Genomic DNA, 19,461 nt, shown 5'->3' on the forward strand with positions numbered 1-19,461 from the left:
GTGAACTTGGCTCACTGGGCTTTGGCAGCAAGCATTTTCTACCCCTGAGCATCTCACCAGGGGCTGTTGTTTTACGCATTTACATTTATGGTTTTAGATTTACTTATTTAGAGTGTTTGACATGCTATGCTCCTGTGTAACCCTGAGGTCAACCAGGATGTCAGATGCCCTGGAACAGGGTTACAGGTGTTTGTGAACATGGAGTACTAGAACCAAGCTAAACCCTCGTAACCAGAGACCAGTGTCATATTGCTGAGTCGCTTTCCAGGCAGGGGTGGGGGTGGGGAGCTTGGGGTAAAGAGGGGTATGGGGAGAGAGATGGAGGGGTGGGGAGTTGCTAGGGTGTGTTACAAACAGGGGATTTACTGTCCTGGATTCCTCTTAAAATAACTCTGTAGATGTTGGTTTTATTGATGATCCTGATATGATGATTCTAAGTTCTAGTATATTATCTTATTAAAGTCACATCCCTATATATATATATTTAATAATATAAATAGTCAATTATAAGAGATATATAGATTGTTTTGTTTTCGAGGCAGAGTTTTCTGTGTAGTTTTTGGTGCTGTTCTGGTATCTTGCTCTTGCCCAGGCTGTCCTCGAATCAGAGATCCGCTGACTCTTTCTCCTGAGTGCTGGGATTAAAAGTGTGCGCGCTGCCGAAGCTGGTGTATAATATTTTTTAATTATAAGCAGGTCTCAAACTCCGAGGGTCTCACAATGGTATCTTGAATGAAGAACTCCTACCATCTGAAGGGACAGTCACAGGCACAGTGATGATCTTTTGATTTTTATTTTTGAGAAAGGATCGTCACTCGTTTGGATGCCTTGTCTTGGTGCTAGGACCTCTACGATGTATTGTACTATGCTGTGGCTTCTTATATACTCTTACGTAAGTTTGCCTTGTCTCTCTCGTATTTCTGATTGATTAATTAGCTTTGTACCTTATCTATGCCTTCAGCCCATTAAATGAGCTCTGTTGATTACTGTTATTATACTTATTTCGTTTCATTCCTATTTCTTTCTTTTTGCTTTTATTTTTTATGTTATGTATATTCTGGTGTGATGTATTGCACAGCTACTGTGCGTAATGTTGCTTATGAGGCTATAAGAAGCCTGTGGGTACTTTGGTTGCTGCGGGGTTCGTTCTATTATTGTGGAGTCCTGGGGATCCAAGTTCAGGTAGGCCACAGCTTGCAGAGGATCTTTGACCTTGATTCAGCACTTTACAGGCACTCCCCTTTTTTGGTGTCTTTTTGAGACAGGGTTTTCTTCTGTGTAGTTGTGTGCCCTGTCTGATTATTCTCCTCTGTAGCCAGGCTTGGCCTCTTGACTCATCATGAGATCCTTGCCTCTGCCTTCCGGTATGTGCTGGGTTTATATGAGGCGTGCGCCAGCCGACTTGCCAGCTCATATCATTTTTTTTTTCTTTGCTTTTTTCTTGTTTTTATTTTTTTTTTTTTTTTTTTTTGGGTTTTTTTTTGGTTTTTCGAGACATTGGTTTCGTCTGTGTAGCTTTGACCTTTGTTGGATTTACACTTGTGTAGCTCAGGCTGGCCTCAAACTTCGCATTGAGATTCGCCGTGGTCTCTGTTCCATCTGGAATGTCGCTGTGGGATTAATAAGGCGTGGCGCCACCTACTCGCCGGCTGTTTTTGGTTTTTTGAGTCGCCTACCGATCCAACTAAAGTCCATTGTAATTAATTCTTCTTAATTAGTGCATTCACACTTCTAAGGCCTTTATGGCGGCTTTGTTCACATTTAATAATTATATATGCCTCACATTACTTTATTTTGCTATATGGTGATAGGTCATCAATTGAATTAGGCTCGGAACAGAATGATATTAAGTGTCGTCAGTGCATCAGACCTAAAGTGGGGTTTCTAACCCAGACGGGCCACACGTCATCTGGGGGGGAGGGTAATTGTACTTCAGATTCGGTAGACTCCATCTGCTGCCCTTGCTCATCTCCGGCTACCTCCCAGTACGTCTAGAGGCACTGCTCTAAACCCAGTCTTAATGTGTAGATCATATAATCCAGCCTCTCTATACTTCGGAATCGTCTTGTCGCCGTATTTGTGTCTTGTTAATTGACACGGACGCGGACTTTTATTCTTCATGTGAGTGCCTAGTCATTCGGTAGGTGCATGTCCGAGACGCTGGGTGAAGTTTGTGTCTTGGTCAGGCTGCATCATATAGAATTCACTTCTGACTTTCCAACCTTCTTTCCAATAGTCGTCAAGAAAAGAGAAAGCCATTCATGGGGTCGATGGAGCATTGACTTCGCATTGGTGTGCTGACGCCAAGGAAAACACAGCAGAAGAATGTCTCAGAAATAGGTCATAGATATGGAGTGGCTCGGCGCAATAGGGGAAGTGCATAGAGGTAAGAAATAGAGAATCCATTATGACGGCTCAGACTTTCTGAATGAGCATTCATGCGTGGGGATCAAGGGGCACACAGACCAATGAGGAGAGTTGAGTCGATCAGCTTTTATTTCCCTAAGTTCCATCAGAGAAAACCAAATCTCAGCGCACATCTAGATGAATCCAGGTGGGTATAACAGGCAGAACTGACTGGGAAGCACCCTTCATCTGGGCTAAGTCTAGATTCTATAAGTCCAGAATCAAATGAAGCTCCCACTAGGTCACGCGTCAAGGTATTCATAATGAGTGGCTTACGAATAAATAAGACTATGATCTCTGCTCAGATTCATTCCATTTATAGGTGTGCAATCAATTCACTATTATTAAAACATAGTGCTTCATTATAATTTAAGAACAAAAACACTAGGGGCACAACACAAGTACAAACAAGTGTGCTCTAACACACACACAACACACTACCTAACAACATCTCACTGGAAAACACATTTACTATAATAGGTTTGGTTGTCATACTACAGAGTGAGCATGGTACAGTCATGATTATGGAGTAAAATTACCGCAACTTACCCTGTAGTACTCTGCATTTATGCATAGTGAAGATATAGGAAGATCGTGAAGGGGGGGTTGATGACACGTCTCTTGACTCACACACTAACCAGTGCAAATTTGTGGGAAAAGAGATGCCCTTGAGAAAAGAACAGAGTCACCCCTCCACGGTGGCCGCGTAAATATACTACAGCAGTTGGCAAGGGCATGAGTTCCTAATATATAATATTACTGAAGGGAAGGAAAGGCAAATTAACAAAGATGGTTCTCTGAGACGCTTGTTTTCGGTATATTAACACCTGTATATATTACCTGCTCGCGGCCCCAGCCCCAGATTTAATGATATTCCCTTTTCGCTATCATCCCAGGGGCCACGTCTCATCCAGTGCCCAGGCTGAACCCTTACCCCACGAACTAAATAAATCTGTTTTACAAAAGCAGACCCACACTCACTACCAATTCTGGAACACTATAAATACTGTCATTAGTTGGGCTTCTACCTTCTGAGCGGGCAGGGCCAGTCGCTCCAATCCCCCTTAGATGGGCAAGGATGGCGGCGGTTCTTTAGGGCCGTGGCCTTGGGGAAGAGTGCAAATTTAGCTCGGGTTTCTCCACATCCTGCTCAGGAGATAAGGTAAAGAAGGGCCATAATGCGCCTCCAACTAAATAAATTAAAAAATAAAATAATACCCTTTCCCCACTCCGGCTCTCAAATAAAAGAGCTTAGTTTCCCCCTGTCTCTGCCAGCTCGATGATGCTGCCTAGGATAAGGCACGATACTAGCCTTTTATAGTGCCGGACTCAACCAAACCTGCAAGTTACCTCCTAAAGCCAGCGTGATTCTGACATTCATTTAATAGAGGAGGTAAAACACTAACACGGCTTCAGCATCCCTATCTTCCTTTCACAATCTAACGCAGACCCTCTCATCCCCCAATACTCTGGATGCTAACTGCACCATACAAGTCCACATTGGCAGTAGGAACCCCCTCGCTCTCCTATATCAAGTCTAGTAGACATGGGCAGCAATAAACACGCCCCTTCGAATACCAGAGATGAGAGCCTGCCCCTTGCATTCTCAGATCGGCAGTGTCCAGAGGACCGTCCAAGTGTTGTCCTTGTACGCAAAGGTTGGGGTGCTGGTATCTTTGCGGGGCTTTTCTCTGCTGGTCCCATGGGCCAGCCTAAGCTGGGGAAAGGATGGGCAATGCTCTCTTGCTTGCAGAGCCCTCGGTCGCGGGAAGACGGTGGCCGCCCTTTGATCTCGTTGCACACGGCAAGCTGAAAATAAATCTAAATTGATATAATGAATGTTACGCTCAGAATCACTTAGGAGTTTTGCCATATCATGCGTCTAAGTTCTAGGTCTTATATAGCGCGTGGTGGGTGTGGCTAGGAGCAGATAGCATGTGCACATGGGGGGTCACGTGCCAGAACCATCAAGAGAAAGATAAAATAAGGTGGCGACATTTCAGGGCGTGTAGTAAGGTAGCGCTTGTTTTGCACAAACCTAAAGACCTTCATATAAACAACTCTCACAAGGACCCTGCACCGGGCCATAGCCAAACGCCAGTGCTGTGATGGTACAGGTCTCACTATAGTACCTTTGGGCACATACATCTTTCCAGCATGATGAGGTTACAAACGCTTGTAATTTAGTTAGCCATGTCAGGGGCCTACCAAAAGGAAGGAGTCTTCTCAAAAAACATAACATAGAAACAAAAACTTTCAGACCAGCGCCATGTAATACGAGGCATGATTGGAGGCAGAGGAACACAGATTTCCAGTTTAGAATGCCGTACTGGTCTAATAGCGCGCAGTCGCAGGACAGCCGGGGCTGTGGAACGACAGAGACCTGTTCAAAAACAAACACAACCTCCCACATCACCAAATGAAGATCTGTATATCATAAGGGACAGATAACATAGGAATCTTCTAGTCTCAATGAATTATAAACTCGATCCAAAATACAGGACTAAACAAAAACCAGATCTTGCCACGACTATGACATGTATCACTCAAATTTGTCTGGAAGGGCTTTTTTTCCGAAAAGTCTGCGGGATGAATGGCATCTACTAAGAGAGTTTAGTGAACGTTTTGCGATGCAAGAGCCGCTCGCAAAGTCACGCTGACCATTTATAAATAAAGGACGCACTATCTTTGTGAACAAGTTGTTATAAGTGTTTCTGCGCGCTATGAGTCCTTAATAGAAAGGTGTCTATTACCCAGCAATGCTTTCTATCTTGTTATATATTGGTACCGCGTATGGCGGCAGTCTCCCTCGCCACGCTCATAGTTGACCAATGACATGTGCCACCCTGGCTGAGCCGCAGCCCCTATGCATTATTTATTTTTTCATTTTTATTGGCAGTTCGAATATCATACCGGTGTCATGAGTGACCTTATTTTACATACCAATTATAACAATCTTATTTACATTAGTTTGTGAGTACTCGGGAGGACTCGAGGTTTGCTCGAATTCTCATCAGGAGCTGCATGGTATCTTTGATAGTTTACAGCTTCGCCTCCTTACTCACCAGGTGGCTTCTGTGATCAAACTCAGACTTCAAGATGTCTGTCGGATCTATCTCTACTAACTATCGAGTTCTTGTTTATTTTTTGCGGCAAAGCTGGGGACACACGTGCCTTTACCCATGAAGCATTTATTCCACAGAGGACACCACTACTTCTTTAAGATTTTTTTCTATAAACCTTATAGAGGCTCTCTGGATGTTGTGGCTATGAAGTGGAGAATAAATGTTATCAATCTGGATCTTACGTAGGAAGCTGAGATCAAGATTTAGTCGGAAATGACATACTGGACCTGGATTCTTGTTACAGAAACTCGCAGTTTGAACTTTTTGTCCACTCCAGTGTGGGTGCTGGCATATATTGAGCTCATGGTTCTTTGCAAGCGGGAAAGAACCAGTGCATATTCTACACTGTTGAGACTCAGTGCAATCCCAACAGTTCTTACATCTTGATTTCTTCTTTAGTTACACTACTGATGATTTACTTTATATACTGTACTAGAGAGCTAACGGCTGCCTGGAACTCTAGCTTATTGGTTATTCGCAAGTATTACCTGGACTTTATCGAATTTCATGCGAGTCTGCTGCAGACCTACCCCACACTGCAGAATATACAGCGTATCGTACGCTCAATTGGCTCTGGACGATCCAATTTCTATTAACCCAACTAGTGGTAATATGTTAATAATTATTTTAATTAAATTCTAGCGTTGATATTTGAGATACACGTATGTATTGTTTGATATTTATTATAAAATCGACGACTCAAACGTTGGACGCACTACGAGAAGTGATTTTGATTAACTTATATTTTTTAACGTGCATTTTCTTCCTTAACAATTGATAAGTGCCTTCCATATGACGCATCGTTACATACAGGGACGCGCTAATTGAGTGAAGGGCTACAGGGTGAAATGAGGTGCTGGGTCCACAAGTTGTTCGCCAATATAATGAGTGGGGCATACAAGGGGGTCGAATTTGAACTGGGCAACGTCAGCGGCTACACAGGCGGTGAATGACTAACTGATAAAGGCACGGAAGTCATATGAATATATGGTCTTCCTTTGGTTTCGATACACAGAGTCTTCTTCTAGAATAAGCTATACATTGAAAATAAGATTTTACAGAACAGGAGGATGTCTCACCTGGAATCATGGTGCAACCTGGGCTCAGATGAGGAGGTCGAGATAGCTACTAGAGTGACGCGCCAGCCATGAACGAGACTCAGTGGAAATGTCGAAGAACAAAGTAGCGGACACTGAATTATGAGACTAAGGAGGTTTAACCTCCATCTAACCATAATCACAAGTAAAAGCAACCTCCAGTTGTGGTTACAGAGCTTGCCTCCAGTTCTTGAATGTGGGCTGTGACTTATTATAGAACACGAAATATGAACCCAATTGAATGAAAGAGCTAACAGAGACCTCGAATGCGACCTAGACATGCATCACATCTGTCTGAGGAGGCTATGTGCAAAGCCTGACGACCGCTAGCCAGCATTTTGACAATAAATAGGACACATATCGAATCGAATGGCAAGAACAATCGAGGGAGGTAGTGCTAAAGAGGGATGTGTCTGTGATTCAGAATGGCTGTATGAGCTAGCTCAGGCAAATGTGGCGTAATTAAGATATCGCAGTGAGTGGGCGGTGATGCTGAACGTCAAGTGGCTGAGAGCAGCTCTAATAGACATCTCATCTCGCAGAGAGACATGGGCGTCAGCTTCAAACTTGAGAGGCTGCTGCCCTGCGTAAATACAATATCCCAACGCCTCGAGCTTGATTCGGGGATGGTGGGATGCTTTGCAGTTAGAGTGAGAGCCTTACGATGTCACCAGATCTAACTCACTCAGTGAGGTTGGAGAGGTCTGTATTTCGGCTGGCGCTTGTAGACTCGAGTGTCGCTAGTCTGGTAGAGAATTCCTGAGATGTTGGCAGGGTGTAGGATGGCAATGGCTAGTTGCGACAAATTCATAAATTCAACTGCATACAGAACAAACCATATATCACTTTTCCGTGCACTCTTTATTCATTGCTCATGATGCAAGGCTGACGTTGTTGCAGCTTTTATACTTGGAGAACAGGATAGAGAGAATGACACTCTATGATGAGTTGAGAGAACGGGCAATGGGGATGAGAGTTCTTAAAATGGCGTCAGCATGAGACATTTCAGAATACTATCAGTCCTGGGCAACCAAGATGAGTCTGGGTGTTGGACTTCAGTGGTCAGGACCCAAGCCTCATGATACACCAAATTACAGATGAGTGAGCTTTAGAGTGGATCCGTGGATTACTAGATGGCGCTAGAGCCCCAAAATGGGATATGACCTTAGTAGAGGTGCGCTCTTCAGTAGCAGGGTTGCAGAGCAGGATGATGATAAAGAAAGAGATAGCACTCCGCTTGTGAAACACCTCACATTGAATCGTATTGGGAAAGACATACTCATGGATTATCAATAAAAGGAAACATGAGAACAGATCTTATACTAGGAGATTGTGTCATTTGACAAAGAGTGGGTGATGAGTAGTGGCCAATAAGAAAAAAGACGAAGAAGTATAGTAGAATATGAAGTACTGTACGGACAGGGGGTAATCCAATTGGCATAGACTCGTAGAGACACTGGCATTACAAGAATTCTTAGATCACTCCAAGGAGAGTAGCCTTGGGGAAATGAGCTAAATTTCAGCTGGAAATAAGTGAGCACACTCGTCAGTTATCATGTTTTCCAGTAGATAGGGGTAAGGTAGTCAAAAATCAGCGAGTTCCGTGGCCAAAAGAGGACTTTGTGGATATCTGATCTGGACTCTAGGAGGCAACAGGCAAAGGACGAGACTGTCAGGTTCGCTCTCAAACGCGACGAGTTGGAAACGATGGTTGGAGAGGCAATCTTCATCATCTTTTAGTCTCACACGACTCTGAGCCGGTGCCTACCTAGGGGCTCGGCGCCTCACACTATCCTGAAATTGGTCTAGGATAATGAGGGGGAGCCACACTGCGCGAATCGCCCAAATCACTATTGCACATAGCATTCTTTGCATGTGAGTACTACATGTATACTGTTAAGCTCACAGAGACCGAGGCATAAAAGCATTCATCCTAATGGACTTCTTGACTTTAAGGAGAATGAACAAATGGACCATTCAGATTGTAGCCATGAGGCGGGAGGGCCTTCCGGTCAGTCCCTGCACAGACAGACGTCATCCACAACCTTAATACAATGCGGGTGGATGTAGGTTCACCCTCTCTAGGCTAAGATGAATGCAGTCCCACATGCAACGGGAGAGAGACTCCATCAATAAAGCAGCTATACTTACATACGGCCCTCCTCGACCCACCACCACTGAGACACGAATCACACATAAATACGAACACACATCAGACTAGCGAACAACAAAAGTCTTACAGTCAATTAACTTCACAACTGAACAATAATATACAATAATTGAGCACTTTGGGGTCTTGACATATAATGAAAACTAACTGTGAAAGCTCATAATATTGTTACTACAGATACCTAAGCAACAGGTTAGATACCAACCTCAATTACTATGTACCTCTCTCCATTGTATTACTAATCTAATTCATTATATGAGTATGGCATCTGATACTTACCATTAGGGAGCTACAGGAGAGAAAAACTAAAACTATTACTAACTGACATGTACACTTGCTGTTTGGGATTAGCCTTGCTCTGGTAAGAGCGTGGTTGTTTGTCTCTTACCGCCAGCTTTGGGTTTTTAAACCTCTGCCGTCCAGATAGGGTGAGAATGAACAACCTAGGAAACCAAGGGTGCTGTCTCTCTTAGTGGGTGATGAATCCACAAATTACTGATATCTCGAGAAGGGGAGTAGGAGAGGGTTATGCTGAGTGTAATATGGAAGTTGGGGGAAGGCTGGTGTGTTGTTGTGACTTAAGCCCATTCTGAGTTCGCAGGGCCTGGCAGAGCATTGCGTTGCCTGGCAACGGTAGGGGCCTCCCTCTCCTCTCACTCCTGTCTGGATGGGTTGCCATGGTAATAGCTGGGAGGCAGCTGTGTTTAGCTCCTAGTGTGCACACACTCACAAACACACACCCTTGCAGCCCAAGGAAGGGAGGGGCAGAGGTGGAGCGGGATGGGGCTGGATTCCACCCCAGCCCTATCCCAGACCTTCCTACCTTTTCCTGAACACATTCAGAGACATCTCCCCCCCCCATCCATCCATCCATTCCGCTCCCCATCCCCATCTATCTGGTCTCCCAGAAAACTTCCCAGGTCAGGACAATGGACCTGCGGTTTCTAAATACCCCCCTTCAGTATTCACCCCCAACCCGACACCTCCAGGGACACCCCACACCTCCAGGGACACCCCACCCTCCAGGGACACCCCACCCTCCAGGGACACCCCACCCCTCAGGGACACCCCACTCCTCCAGGGACCCCCACCCTCCAGGGACATCCACACCTCCAGGGACACCCCACCCCTCCAGGGACATCCCCACCCCTCCAGGGACACCCCACGCCCACCCCTCACTCACTGTCCGGTTCCTTGGCTTTCCGCCTTCCATACAGGACCTTCCTCTGCAGAGCCCAGCCTGCCCCGAACGCGGCGCCCATCTCTTCTTCCTCTGGTGTCCCAGCACTGGCGATAACGTGGGCACAGGAGATGCTGGCAAAGGCGCCTCCATCAGACCCTTGCTCTTGCAGCTGGATCTTGACCATGGGGGACGGTGCTCCTATTCCACAGCCCTTACTCAGCACCCCCCCAGCCTTGAGACTGTCATAGGCAGGGGGTCTCTTGAGCCCAGCCGCTGTGGCTGGGTAGGTCCAGAGGGGGGTCAGGGGACCTGCAGTTGGATCCGGAAGGCTGTGGGGGGAGGTCAGGCAGCTACGGTGGTGGAGGACCCCAGCTGCTGAACCCACCGCTCCACTATGGGGGCTGGATTTCCCTGGCACAGGGGGCCTCGAACTGGCACACAGCATTCCGTGGAGAACCGAGATCTCCTCCGTCTTTGGCTCCCCAACACCCAGGGGCGGGCCAGCGGGCAGGACCGAGTGTGTGGTCACTTTCACCGCAGAATACACCATGGTGTACGACACAGCCTTGTCCTTGGGGGGGCCGGGGAGCAAGGCAGCTGGGGCAGGGTGGGCTGCCGATACCCCTGCCGCTTTGGGGCAGATCATGCTGTGAGAGTTGGGAAACTCCCGCTCCCCCCGGGTCTGGCCAGAGCCCTGGGGTGGCAATGGTGTGGAGTGGCTCCGGGCTCGGCCTGAGGGTCCCAGCAATAGCAGGTTGGCAGCAGGAGGCGGAGGCGGCAGGGGAGGCGTCTCCCGCTCTCGTGCAGGCACTTGGGGAGCTGGGGTGGAACCAGCTGGCTCCTTGGAGTGGCAGAGGACCGGTAGCCGTGAGACCCCATCGCCAGGGGCTCGTGAAGCAGACTTGGCTTGGGGGAAGGCCAGCAATGGAGGCCGGTGCTGAAGGAGATTGGGGAAAGGTGGGGGGATTTCACAAGGAGTGGTCTTGGTGGGTGTCCCATCCCTCCGGCTCGGGAGGGCTGAAGCTGGACGGCGGTGGGGGTGGGGCTGGAAGATATGAGGCTGTTGTGGAGGGGAGGGTGCCATCAATGGAGGGGGCCCGTTGGCCCTGCCTTCTCCGGCCTCTTCAGGCAAGGGGTACTTCATCTCTTCATATATAGCCTCGCTGTCTTCAGAGTCTGAGTCGGCACCAGCTGGAGGGGTTGGGCCTCCACTTCCAAGAGGAGGCCCGGTCAGGCCTCCTCCGCTTCTTCCTCCTCCACGAAAGACATCCCCCACCATCTCAATGTACACGGGCTCTTCTTCCTGGGCACCTGCATCCAGGTCTCCGGCTATTCGAGACGCCCTGCTGAGGCGCTGCAGGGGCAGGTTCCCCCCTCGAGGACATGGGGCTGGGGCACAAGACTCATCGAAGGACACAGACAGCTGGGTGTTGGGGCTTCGCCTGGGTTTTTGTGGTGGAACCTTCCGGCTAGATTCTCGGCACTCAGTGGTTGGCTTCTGAGAGCCTAAGTAGGGTGAAAAAGAAATGGAATTTATTGAATACAGAGCATCTAACATGCCAGGTGAGCGCTCTACCACTGAGCCACACCCCAGCCCCTCACTGGGGGATCCTAGGCAGGTGCTCTACCACTGAGCCACACCCCAGCCCCTCACTGGGGATTCTAGGCAGGTGCTCTACCACTGAGCCACACCCCAGCCCCTCACTGGGGGATTCTAGGCAGGTGCTCTACCACTGAGCCACACCCCAGCCCCTCACTGGGGGATTCTAGGCAGGTGCTCTACCACTGAGCACTCAGTCCTTCACTGGGGGATTCTAGGCAGGTGCTCTACCACTGAGCCACACCCCAGCCCCTCACTGGGGGATCCTAGGCAGGTGCTCTACCACTGAGCCACACCCCAGCCCCTCACTGGGGGATCCTAGGCAGGTGCTCTACCACTGAGCCACACCCCAGCCCCTCACTGGGGGATTCTAGGCAGGTGCTCCACCACTGAGCCACCCCCCAGCCCCTCACTGGGGGATTCTAGGCAGGGGCTCTACCACTAAAGCACATGCCCAGTTTTGTTTTTTTAAATAAATTTTTTTTTTATCATTTAAGATGACCTCTTGACCCACCTTCAAGGACATATCTGTCCAGTCATCTTTCCCATAACCTTCCGCTCAGACCCCGCTAAGTCCTTTTCTACACGGCAGTCCCGTCTTTCTTTTCTCTCTTCTCTTTGTTTTGTTTATTTGTTTGAGACAGGATCTCACTATGTAGCCTTGGCTAGCCTGGATATGTAGTTCAGGCTGGCCTTGAACTCAGAGATCCTCTCGCCTCTGCTTCCTGCGTGTTGGAATTAAAGGCGGTGCTACCACGTCTAGGGCTTTGTTGGTTTGCTTTTGTTTTTCTTCAGGTTTTTTTGTTTGGTGTTTGATGTTTTTTTTTCTTTTTGAGACTGGGTCTCATCATGTACCCTAGGCTAGCCTCAAGCATCCTACCTCAGCGCACCCCCCTCCCCACCAATCCCAGGATCTGCGATTCCTACCCACCTTTGTGTCCTTTCCTAAGAACTGTTTTTTAGGGAGTGTCTCCTGCCCTTGAATGGTTCATCTGAGGTCCAGCTAAAAGGAACCCCCTATTCCTTTTGAGGATGGAACCTTCCACTTCCTTGGCTCTTGGCTGAATGAACCCTCCCAGAGGCACCCCCCTGATCTGGAATGGATCCTGCCGGCTGCTAGCTTCCCCCGAGAAGGGATGGGGGAACAGGGTGGTTCTCTCACCTGCTTTCTTACTTGGCGGTGTCTCTGCCCCTGATCCTGCCATGCTGAGCTTGGTACTGGGGTGTCTCCGGGGCTTGGCCGGGGGTCTTCGGGTGCTGCTGTCCTCTGTGAGACCTCCCCCGCCTCCTGCGGGCCCACCCCCTACACTGTCCATGCTGCCCACTGAATGGCAGGAGAGAGAGCGTGGGGCCATGGCGCTGCGGCAGGGGTGAGGGGTGTGTTCCTGGGACGCGGGCATCGTCATGAAGCCCATCCTGAGGGACCTTCGAAGCGAGGCAATGTCCCGCACTCGGACCCCAGGCCCTGGGACAGCCCCAGCCCCCACTGGGCCTGTGGGGGCTGTTTCCTTACTGGAGCTAAGGAGAGAAGACAGGATGGAACAGAAGTTAGACAGCAGGCCTCCAACTTGCCTGCCTCCATCTCAGGACGAGGTGGCCTTTGCAAGGGTAGAGCAACTGTTTCTCCAGTGAGGAGGACAGGGGCCTGGGGTGGTGTCCTCTGAAGGTAGGAACGCTTTCAGGCAGATTATTTGGATTTAAGAAAAGCCAGGCACTGGGGGGTGGGGTTGGGGTGGGGTGGGGGGGTCAGCACATGGTGTGAGAAATGGAAGAAATGGTGTTTGTACGAGACAGTGTTCCTTGTAATGACTGACCACCTAACTAGTACACAGCCTGTGGTGTGGAGAAAGACACAGTCCAGGCAACAGCCACCTGACAGACAGGCAGACACACCTGCCACTGTGCCCCGCCCACACCTGGCCTCTGGTCTCCCTTCATGCCCAGCTCCTGTGGCCTCTGTCACATCACAGGCCACTGGGAGCAGCCTCCCTGGGCCTCTCCTCCCTCCCTCCCTCCCTGCTGCCTTCTCTCTGTCGGCCTCCCCAGCTCACTCCTGCTCCCTTTCTGGGTCCCGGGTGAGTGAAGGCGGGTGGCTGGCAGAGACGAGGGTGAGCTGCTGTGGGGTGGGCTCTCATTAAGGCCCAGTCTACCAACCCTTCATTAGGGGGAGATCGCTGTAGTGATCGCTCTGATTAATCTAATTAACAACAAGAATTAAACTCCACAGTTGCGCGGAGGGAGAAGGGAGCTGGGAGGTGGTTCTGACTCAGGCTCCAAGAGGCTGTGTAGTCAAAGGGGAAGGAGGAGGAGGAGGAGGAGGAAGCTGAGCGCGATTAGGCCTGGGTTCCTGGGAGGGCAAGGAGAAAGATTGGTAGCGATGTAAGAGTGAGGGGCATGGGGGTCTCCATCTGGCTCTTCTGTAGGACCTAGCGTTAAATCCACTAACGAGACACACACACACACACACACGCACACGCACACTCACACTCACACGCACACTCACCTCTTTAGTTACTCACTTCCCTCAAAAGAGGCAACTGGGTGGGAAAGACATGAATGCTCTTGAAGTTCCTAAAATGACCCTCGCCACAGACCCTGTGAGGATGGTGGGGCCCGCCCTTTCCAAGGTCAGGTGACAGAGGAAAGCCAGCAGCTAGTCTCAAAACAACAGGAAAGAGGATTGAGAAGGAGTGACTTGGGGGCCCGTAGGCAGAGGGAAAAGCCAATGGGGTTTTCCAAAGCTGGAAGGCATGCCCCTGGCCATACCCCTCTCTCACGGGAACAAGGCTGGGCCCAAGCATATGCACTTGCAGCCATTCTGTGCTAAGCAGAAAATCAATCAGGGCGAAAAAGAACTCTCACTGGTGACAGGGCTGATGGCCCCCAGGAGGGGCTGTGGCCGAGCCAAAGGGGATGGGCAGGGGGGGGCGGGGGAGGGGGGGACAACCGGACACTGTGCAACAGGCCGCGGGACGGACAGTCGAGGGCTCCAGCCTTACCTCCTTTTGGCCTCTTCTTCTTTGTGCTGTCTCCACTCCAGCTTGGTTTTTCGGTAGAGAAGGTTCATGTCGTGAGGCAGGAGGGGGGGGCTGAGGGGCCCTGCTTAACGCCACCAGGCCCGGGGGGCGGCCCTCCCTGGGTCCCGGATCCACTTGATGTGGGGAATGGGTGGGAAGGAGAAAAGGCAAGATACGGTTGGGGGAGGGAGAAAAAGGGAGCAGAGACATGATTTGGGTCTTCAGAAGAGGAAAACACAGGCAGAGAATATCCACAGTCTACGGGACCCCTCCCAGACAGACAGACGTAGAAGTGTGTGCACAGAGTCCCACACCCTGACAAAGGTGTCTGGAGCCACTCTGGAGAGATCAGGTTGACACAGATCCCCATCCTGTGTAAATACATCCTGAACCACCAGAGACAGACAGACCTCACGAATATACAGCAACTCTGTAAGCACACAGCACATTTAGACACACCACCCCGCCACCACAGATCTATCTACAAACAGGGGCAGACGTAGAGGGGCATAGGTAAACACAAACCCAGGAACAGCAAACACGCAGACATAAACACCCACCGACACACCCACCGATACACACAGACCTTCTAGCACACAAATCTGCTATGGAACTGGCCACACCTACAGACAAGGAGTTGTGCTCTGGGCCTACTTGTGTACATTGCACCCAGCTAGGGAAGGTGGGGGGGGCAGTTAGGCTTGCTACCCTCTCTTGGGCCCTGAGGCTTACTGGGGGATCATCAGGTCAGGGCGGGGATGCTGAAGGAAGGATGGTGATAATGAGTTGGGTAACTAAAAATCCCATCCATCCATCTACCTTCACTCCCTGGAGTCCCGCTGTTCCAATCCTGGGCCTGGACCTCCGTCCACCTCTATTCCAGCTCCCTGGTCCCTCAGCAATGGTTTCTGCCTCCCTCCTCTCGCTGATGGCCCAAATCAAATCTACCTTCTTTCTGCTCCACGATTTGGGAGAACCCCCGGCTTCCCCCTAGTAGTCCCGCCCCTGAGTCCCACCCTGGCGAGGGCGGGGGTCTCCAGCCTGGCCCCATAGCAACCTTCTGGGCTGCGGCCTCCATACCTGCGCTTCTGCGTCCCTTCCCCCAAACAGACTCTCTCCCTTTCGCCTTCAGCCTCACGTCTCCTCCCTGGAGCCCTCCTCACAGCCGTCCTCCTCCTTTCCCAGTTTATTCCAAACCTGGCCTGCTTCATCACCCCCCCCCCTTTTCCATCCAAGGGCCCCAGGTTCCCGGGGCACCCCCTCCTCTTCCCCTTGTCCTGCTACCCTGGGTGTCTCCGCCTCTCGCCCCGCCAATCCTCCCTGCCCCAGGTCCCCCCATCACCACCTCCCCGCATGAAGCCTCCCCAGTTTCTACATCACCGTACCTGGCCTGCCGGGCGCCGGCCCCCCCATGCCGGGCTCCGCCCGGAGCAGGAGGAGGGAGGAGGAGAGACAGAGAGAGACCGGGGGAGCCGAACTGGGCCCTGCCGCAGAGACAGCCCCGCCTCCGGGTCCGCCCCCAGACCCGCCCCCGGCCCCAAACCCACCCTTCCACACCCTCCAAGGACAGAGCGGGAACGGCGGCGCAGCGCTGCACCAGCAGGTTGGGTTGGAGGGCACAGGACCTGCGGAGCGGACAAGGGAGCTTGAGAGGAAGGTCTTGGAGTGCGGGAGTCCCGCTCCCCAGCTTTCGGGTGTCTGATCCTAGCCGACCCGAGCCCCCCAGCCCTGCCGGGCGGTGCTGGGTTGGGTCTCCCAAGCCCTAAGCGGAGCGCGGTGCCCAGCGGCGCCCCCCAGCGGGAGTCTGGAGGTCGCACCCACCCGCGAACCCTGTGCGCCTTAGCGCTCCCGGGTGGGAGGCTGCGGCTGCGGTCCCTGGGTGCTGCCAAGAGGTGAGGCTGGCAGAGGGGCTCCGAGTCCGCAGCCCCGAGATCGGCGCGTCTGCTCCATAGGGGGCGTGCTCTCTGGGCCTAGTCCCTCCGTGCCCCCACCCCCACTCCGCCCTTAGGTGAGGGGAGGGCACAGAGAGTTGGCTGGCTTGGTACTGGGCCTCCTCCCCTTGCAGCCTCCCAGGCGCCCGGACCTTGTTCCATCGTGTGGGGCTCAAAGTCTTCCGCACGTCCGCCCCCACAGTCCAAGTCATCCTCCACTAACCTTTGACTCCGTGGGCGCCGCCCGTCAGAATCTGGGCGCACCAGGCTGGCCTCTACTGGGAGACCACCCCAGGCACCGCCTAGCCGTGGTTTAGGGATGTGACCTCACCCCCTCCCCTCCCTTGGCCTTTTCTCATCAGCCCGTTGGCAAATTCCTTGCTTGGATCGGTTTTCACACATAGCCCCGTGGTTGGGTAAATTAGCGTCAAGAACTCGGCTGTACCCTCCACTGACTGAAAAATGGGATTCCTGCACAGCATGCACATCTTCCTAATCCCTGGTACCTGTGGGGACTTTGCAATGCGGCAGTCTTTGCAGGTGTGCCGTGGGGCCTCAAGCAAATCTCACTACTGGTCGGAGCCATGCCTCGTTTCGTACCTGCCTCAGTGAACGTTATCGGAGGGATGGCGCGCTGTGGACACACCTGTGATCCCAGCATTCCTCAGGTGGAAGTGAATCTTCAGTCTCAAGGTCATCCTCAGCTACACAAGTTCAAAACCAACTGTGTAAACAAAGTCCTTAGGAAGGAAGAGGGGTTGTGAGCATTTTATAAGTCTAGAGCCCCATATAGGGTTCAGGTCTGGAGGAGTGAGGGTGTGTGGGAAGCTTGTTTCTTGGACTGTAGGACCTGGCTACTACAGCCATTGTTTACTGTGGCTAATGCAAAAGAGACAGGCAAGAGTGTGGATGAATTTTAACAGAAAGATAAAGAATAAATAGATGAGACAGGGTGGGGCAGGAATTGTTCTTTTTTAAAAATGATTTATTTATTCTCATTTTATATGTATTGGTGTTTTGCACGTATGTCTTTGTGGGGGTGTCAGATCCCCTGGAACTAGAGTTACAGTTGTGAACTGCCATGTGGGTGCTGGGAATTGAACCCAAGTCCTCTTGAAGAACAGCCAGTGCTCCTAACTGCTGAGCCATCTCTCTAGCCCCTTTTTTGGGTTTTTCAATACAAGGTTTCTCTTTGTATCCTTGGCTGTTTGGGGACAGGCTGGCTTTGAACTCAGAGATCCACCTGCCTCTTCCCCTAGAGTGCTGGAATTAAAGGTGGGTGCAACCACACCCAGCTAGGAATTGCTTTTTTAAAAAAATATTTGCTGCCCGTAGTGGCGCACGCCTTTAATCCCGGCATTCAGGAGGCAGAGGCAGGTGAATCTCTGTGAGTTCAAGGCCAGCCTGGTCTACAGAGTGAGTTCCAGAAGAGGCTCCAAAACTACACAGAGAAACCCTGTCTTGAAAAAACCAAAAATAAATAAATAAAAATATTTGCTTAACCTTAAAAATGGTTAGAGGAGATGGGCAGTGGTGGCACATGCCTTTAATCCCAGCACTTGGGAGGCAGAGCCAGAATTCTGTGAGTTCAAGGCCAGCCTGCTCTACAGAGCAAATTCCAGGATAGCCAGGGCTACATGGGGAAACCCTGTCTCAAACAAACAAACAAACAAACAAACAAACAAAAGTAAAAAGAGGATTGGAATGTAGCTTGGTCATAGAGCACCAAGTCACCAACATTACCACAACAATAAGACTATCGGGTGTGGCTTACGTGCTTGTAATTCTTGAATAGTGGCAGAAGGATCAGGAGTTCACTTTAGCTACTAGCTTGGGCTATAAGACCCTGTCTTAAAAAAAAAAAAAAAAGGGAAAAAAAATTACATGAACTAAAGCAAGGAGTCTAGATATCCCCATATAATCTTAAATTTTGCCTTAAAAAAGTAAGTGGATGCTTCCGGGCCTCAGTTTCCTTCACTGAATCTCTACATCCACACCATCTTTTTTCCCTATGAGATCATGTGAAGGTTTAAAAAAAAATTTTGGCAGATATTATTATTGGTTTTTTTTTTTTTTTTTTTTTTTTTTTTTTTTTTTTTTTTTTTTTTTTCCTAGACAGGGTGCTCTGTGTATCCCTGGCTGTTTTAGAACCTGATATGTAGACCAGGTTGGCCTTGAACTCAGAGATCTACCTGCCTCTGCCTCCTAAATGCTGTAAAGATGTGTGCCACCACCCCGAGTCTTATGTAGCCCAATCGCTATGTGCAAGGTACCATTTCACACTATACATGACTTACTGATGCTAGAAATGGAACCCAGGGCTTCATTTATTTAAAGCAAGCATTCTACTAAACTACACCCCCAGCCTAACCAAGGACTCTTCCCTTCTTTCCTCCTGTCTGTCTGTCTGTCTGTCTGCTGCTGCTGCTGAAACAGGATCTCCTGTACTGAGGCTGACCTTGAACTCCTCATCCACCTGTCTCTCGGCCACCTCCCAAGATCTGTGCACTGCCACACCCAGCTAGGACTTAAGAGCAGTTCTTGTTTGAGTAAAATTAATTAGAACCTATCTCCTTCCAAACTCCTGAGTGACAGCAGATGCCGCCTTTAGATCCTCCTTTGGCTGAAAGACTCCTGCTCAGAATGCCAGTGAGGAGCGCCAAGAAAGAAAAACGGCAGTTGGGAGTTTGTGTTCTCATGCCAGGCACAAAGTAGATGCTTTATGTGTATGGATTCTCCTTCATAATGATCAAGGGATAGTATGGGAGAGGTGGGATTGGGGGGGGGGCTATGCCTGTGGCCATCTGGGATTGGTCCTCACGTACATCTATGGGGTAGTTTTGTGGACACAGGTGTGGGGCCAGCCATTGTGGGGGAAATAGAGTTCTTCTTCAGGTCTGTCTGTGTTCTATCTGACGGATAATAAGGACAT

The 19,461-nt window shown here is 50.3% G+C and overlaps 1 protein-coding gene across 1 annotated transcript in view; it reads right to left on the reverse strand.

Moving 5' to 3' along the window:
* The window catches only part of Nyap1 (neuronal tyrosine phosphorylated phosphoinositide-3-kinase adaptor 1), a 20,071-nt gene extending 4,211 nt beyond the window's left edge, over positions 1-15,860 (reverse strand). The window contains exons 1-4 of the mRNA XM_037198527.1: positions 14,581-15,860; positions 12,744-13,099; positions 9,978-11,487; positions 9,078-9,087 (exon numbers count right to left, since the gene is read on the reverse strand). Coding sequence (XP_037054422.1) covers positions 9,078-9,087; positions 9,978-11,487; positions 12,744-13,099; positions 14,581-14,648 — 1,944 coding nt within the window. The 5' untranslated portion in view covers positions 14,649-15,860. The remainder of the gene's footprint in view (positions 1-9,077; positions 9,088-9,977; positions 11,488-12,743; positions 13,100-14,580) is intronic.
* Between the last annotated feature and the right edge of the window lie 3,601 nt (positions 15,861-19,461).

This window comes from Peromyscus leucopus, chromosome 23, assembly GCF_004664715.2.
Source record: "Peromyscus leucopus breed LL Stock chromosome 23, UCI_PerLeu_2.1, whole genome shotgun sequence".
In the NCBI taxonomy this organism is placed as follows: domain Eukaryota; kingdom Metazoa; phylum Chordata; class Mammalia; order Rodentia; family Cricetidae; genus Peromyscus; species Peromyscus leucopus.